The following is a 4,257-nucleotide window of genomic DNA, read 5'->3' on the forward strand; positions in this document are numbered from 1 at the left end:
TGTTCCTTGCTCACGTGCACTACTAGAAAAACAGCCTTTTACGACGCACAATGCGTGTCATAAAACGCTCAGACGACGCGCAAATGCGTGTCAAGGAAGGCCCTGTCATAACGAGAGATGACACGCTTTTGCGCATCGTCTATAGACGGCGCGCATTTACGACGCACATTTATGACACGCAATGCGTATCATTAAAACCCCTGTCAAGAAAGGCCATGTCATAAACAAAGATGACACACATTTTTGCGTATCGTAAATTTAAATGTTTAAAAAAATATTTATATATTTATTAATTTTTAAATTAAATTTGCATTTAATGTCTCATAATAGAAATAAAATACCATATACAAAAAATACAATCCATTGCATAATATAAAATACAATTTCATACACAAAAAATAAAATAAATTGCACAAATTATAATATGTCATACAAATAATCATTCAAATGTTAAACAAAAATAATACGTTGCTAACATGGGTTATACATTCCTATAAAACTAACAAATAATCATCCAACTCTGTTTCTTACTGGAATATGTGTGTAATTGTCTCCTTCATCAGCCTCCATGTCCCAAATCGGATCTACCTTCCTTATCTCCCATAAGATATTGAAAACCAGATTATGGTGTTCTTCAAACAAGCTGCAAAACAGAATAATGTAATCTAATCCAATTCCAGAAGTAATTTTGATTTAAAAAAAATGGAGGAAAACGCACCAAAGGAAACGGACAGAGTTGTACACGTCAGCACTGTGGATTGCTGACTGGGTTGTCTTGTCAGCACTTTGGATCAAGAGATTCCTTAAGTATTCAGTTAATAGTTCATGCTTGTTAGGGAATCCAAGGACACCTGCTAATAGAACTGGTAGGACACACAAGGTGGCAATTCTTGCATCCATAGCAATTATTGGTCTTCGAGCTGAAAAAATAAAAATATTTAGTATGGAATATTTTGTAAAAAAAAGGGGAAAATAAGTTTGTACCTTTAATTTTAGGTTGGGATGTTGAGCGGAAGGAAGACAAGTCAGCATTATCGCCAACAGCCACTAAGAATAGAGGAAGGATTATATGTGTTAAATAATCCTCCCCAAATCTTGTGGAAACTGCTAGTAAAAACTGAGATAATGAAATAATGATGAATAAGGGTTTGTTTAAGATATGAGTAAGGGTAAAAAAGTAAATATAATAAAGTTGGAAATATTTTGTACACTTGAGATGCGTTTTCTTAAACTATCTTCCTTTTGTGGTAAGAGAGAGAGAATCTGAATCAGACTGGGAAAGCAATCATCATGAAGCCACTCAAATGTAGGCCAATCTAAACGTCCACTGTCAAAAAATAAATAAATATAATTTAGAAAAGTTAAAGTGGGTGTTAATGATTTTAAATAAACAGGAGAGGGGTGTTGGAACTGAACTTACTCTGAATATTTTTGAGGCAATTGAAGTGAAAAAAATGTTCCTGTAAATTCTGAAAAAGAGGGATATGAACAAGTGTCGATAGCTATTTGGTGTACAATTGGAAGCAATTGCATCAGTAACCGAAGCAACACATCAACAGTCCATCGTTCTCTTTCACCTAAAACATGGAAGTGTGACTCTACAGAGCTCAACATGTGAGAAATCAAAACTCGTAGAATATGATCCAATTTGTTACCCCACTTGAGCACAGCAGGAACTAACTCTTTAATAGTTGTATCCACAACTGCTCCCGATGGATCACAAACTAAATGGAACATCATTTCCTCCACCTAAAAACATAAAAAATAAACAAGAAAATATATTGGGAAAACAGAGTACCATAATTTTATTTTATTTTTTTACAGTTTCGTTTTGTATTTTTCTTGTAAGTCACTCGGCATATTATGATCATGGGAAAATGGTGACATGACATTCCCTTAGACCATGTTATAGCTTACATTGTAGGAAATGGAAACCCTGTCAAGTCAGAAAGCTTTGTTTCTCCATGATAGCCTCTGGAATCATATTTAGTGAGGCTGATGCTGACCTTGATATATTTATCCATATTTGGGAAGAGTGGAAGCAGCAGATCCAGATTTCTTGCAGCAGCCTCACGAACTACAGTGGCGGAATCCTCTATGAGCTGTTGCACAATAGATAGGATGAGGGAGTCTCGAATCTCTGGCCTCACAAATCCTGCAAGCTCCCCACATGATTGAGCTACAAGCAGCCTGCATTCCTCATACATGTGACTAATCTGCATAAAATTAAATAAAAATAAATAAATAAATCACAAAACTATAAAACAATAAAATGAAATATTTTTATCCTCACTTGCTCCCAACATTGGGGAAGCAACTCTGTTTCTGTTCGCATCTCTCCAACATTCCTAGCAAGTGTGACACAGGCCTGAATTGAAAAGAATATGTTATATATAAGAATGTCTAGTAGACAAAAAGGGGTGCAATTAAGGTCACCTGTGAGGCCATGTCTTCAAATCATCTTCAGTGGACTTGAAGATCAAGTCAATGAAAACTCTATTTGTGGGATTAGTGGGGAAGGGAGGGGGGTCATTGTCAACACTCCATAATCTGTTTCTAGCAAATCCATGAAGTTCAAGAGAACCTACATTTGAGAACTGCATTCATCAAGCAAGTCTGATCATGTCTATGATATATCCATCTTCATTAAAAAAAAAATTTGAAATAGCCAAAAAATGACAAGGAGGCACACATAGATGCATACATACATGTATCTATATGCATACATACATGTATTTCTATCTATATATGTATGTATACATATGCATGTATGTATAGCTATATGTGTGTACAATTGCAAACTAAAAAAACAACGGGAAAACCAAACAAGATACCATCTATGTACATGTATTATGTGTGTACATGTATTATCTGGCACTAACCATGGAAGTCCGGTCAAAGGTGGGTCAACAGAAACAGGATACCATCTGATGGCTTTTAGTTCAGACCAAAACTCGTCTCCTGGCATTTCATCGAACAGCTTGCCTACATAATCTTCATGAAATGAATCAGAGAATTTGTTAGAAGGGAAGAACAAATCCTTGTGTAGAAATTTTTCTAACTCGGGTATACGAGGATCATATAGCCTGTAAAAGATAGAAGATAAATCATCTTTACACTAGAATCAAACACTAAACGAACCTAGATGCGAAGTAGGCGAACACATACACATCCTCCTCGGTTTATCCAACTGCTTTTTCGACGCTTGATTACTATTATTACTCCTCGGAATTACAGAGATCGAACGAATCGGAGAAATTTGACGATTGTCGAGAGAAAATCGTATATTCGACGCCGATGGAGATGATCCGTATACGTTGACACGTGTAGGTGGCGCAGATCGGTTCTGAAAGAACGACGACGGGCTCGGCGAGAAGGCGGAGGTGGAGGAAGCAAACGAGTTTGACGACGGCGAGGTGTAGAATCTTCCGGAAGGAGAGTGAGCTCGGAGTACGGGTCTTCGGGTCGGATTCGCAATTGATTTACAGTTAAAGAAATTTGGGGTTTTTGAGAAGATAAGGAAGGGAGAAGTAGCCATGGTTATCTGATTGAGGGTTTTTGCGTTTTTAATTGAGAGAAGTAGTGTGAGGGCAGAGAGTAGGCGGAGACATTTTGCTGGTGGGAGATCGGAGATTTGGTGATGACTTAGGGTTTTTTGGGGTATTTGAGTAAGAGAGAGAAGAACGGTGGAAAGAAGGTAATAACGCGGCGGGCCTTTCAAACTTTTCAGAATTTCATTTCCCCCAGAGAAGAGACCCCGCGTTTCATTAAGAAAATATAAAGCGACATGGTTACACGACGCCCATTTTATGTTATGTGCCCTCCGTGTTTTTTTTTTTTCAATGTGACACTTATTTTAGGAGAGATAACATTATTTTTAAGGCACACACTTTTGCGTATCATAAAATAGCGCGTGTCATGGTTCGCGCGTCATTAAAGGGTATTTTTCTAGTAGTGGTGGTGGATAAAACCAAAGAGGAAGCGAGCATTCACAACATCCCAGTGGCATGTGATTTCTCGGATGTGTTTCCAGAAGGTCTTCCGGGAATACCCCCAGAACGACAAATCAAATTCCGAATCGACCTAGTGCCTGGAGCCACTCCAATCGCCAAATCACCCTATAGGTTGGCTCCTGCAGAAATACAAGAATTGTCAAGCCAACTGAGCGAACTCCTGAATAAAGGATTTATCAGACCCAACTTCTCGCCGTGGGGAGCTCCAGTTCTTTTCGTTAAAAAGAAAGACGAATCCTTCAGG

General features: G+C 37.9%; 1 protein-coding gene across 3 annotated transcripts; it reads right to left on the bottom strand.

Moving 5' to 3' along the window:
• Positions 1-383: 383 nt before the first annotated feature.
• On the bottom strand, positions 384-3,755 carry LOC145104079 (uncharacterized). Of its 3 annotated transcripts, XM_079041361.1 has the most exons (11): positions 3,142-3,755; positions 2,883-2,994; positions 2,437-2,597; positions 2,294-2,368; positions 2,007-2,216; positions 1,656-1,749; positions 1,421-1,577; positions 1,210-1,327; positions 985-1,117; positions 719-920; positions 384-643 (listed from the first exon to the last, which is right to left on the bottom strand). In XM_079041361.1, exons 3-11 carry the CDS (start codon positions 2,446-2,448, stop codon positions 511-513), a joined length of 1,134 nt encoding a protein of 377 aa, XP_078897487.1. In that variant the 5' UTR covers positions 2,449-2,597; positions 2,883-2,994; positions 3,142-3,755; the 3' UTR covers positions 384-510. The 3 variants fall into 3 exon arrangements, with proteins under 3 accessions (XP_078897487.1, XP_078897486.1, XP_078897485.1); XM_079041360.1 differs by having other exon boundaries at positions 1,421-1,749; positions 2,437-2,584; XM_079041359.1 differs by having other exon boundaries at positions 1,421-1,749.
• Positions 3,756-4,257: the final 502 nt, after the last annotated feature.

Source organism: Lactuca virosa, chromosome 4 (genome assembly GCF_052849685.1).
Source record: "Lactuca virosa cultivar CGN04683 chromosome 4, Lactuca_virosa_CGN04683_v6, whole genome shotgun sequence".
Classification (NCBI taxonomy): Eukaryota; Viridiplantae; Streptophyta; class Magnoliopsida; order Asterales; family Asteraceae; genus Lactuca; species Lactuca virosa.

Bases quoted from the DNA above. Each gene is read 5' to 3' on its own strand.
- LOC145104079 (XM_079041360.1), bottom strand. The intron at 2,217-2,293 runs GTGAGGATAAAA...AATTTTATGCAG, and splicing joins TTCCCCAATGTTGGGAGCAA to ATTAGTCACATGTATGAGGA. The intron at 1,328-1,420 runs GTAAGTTCAGTT...ATTTTTTGACAG, and splicing joins TTGCCTCAAAAATATTCAGA to TGGACGTTTAGATTGGCCTA.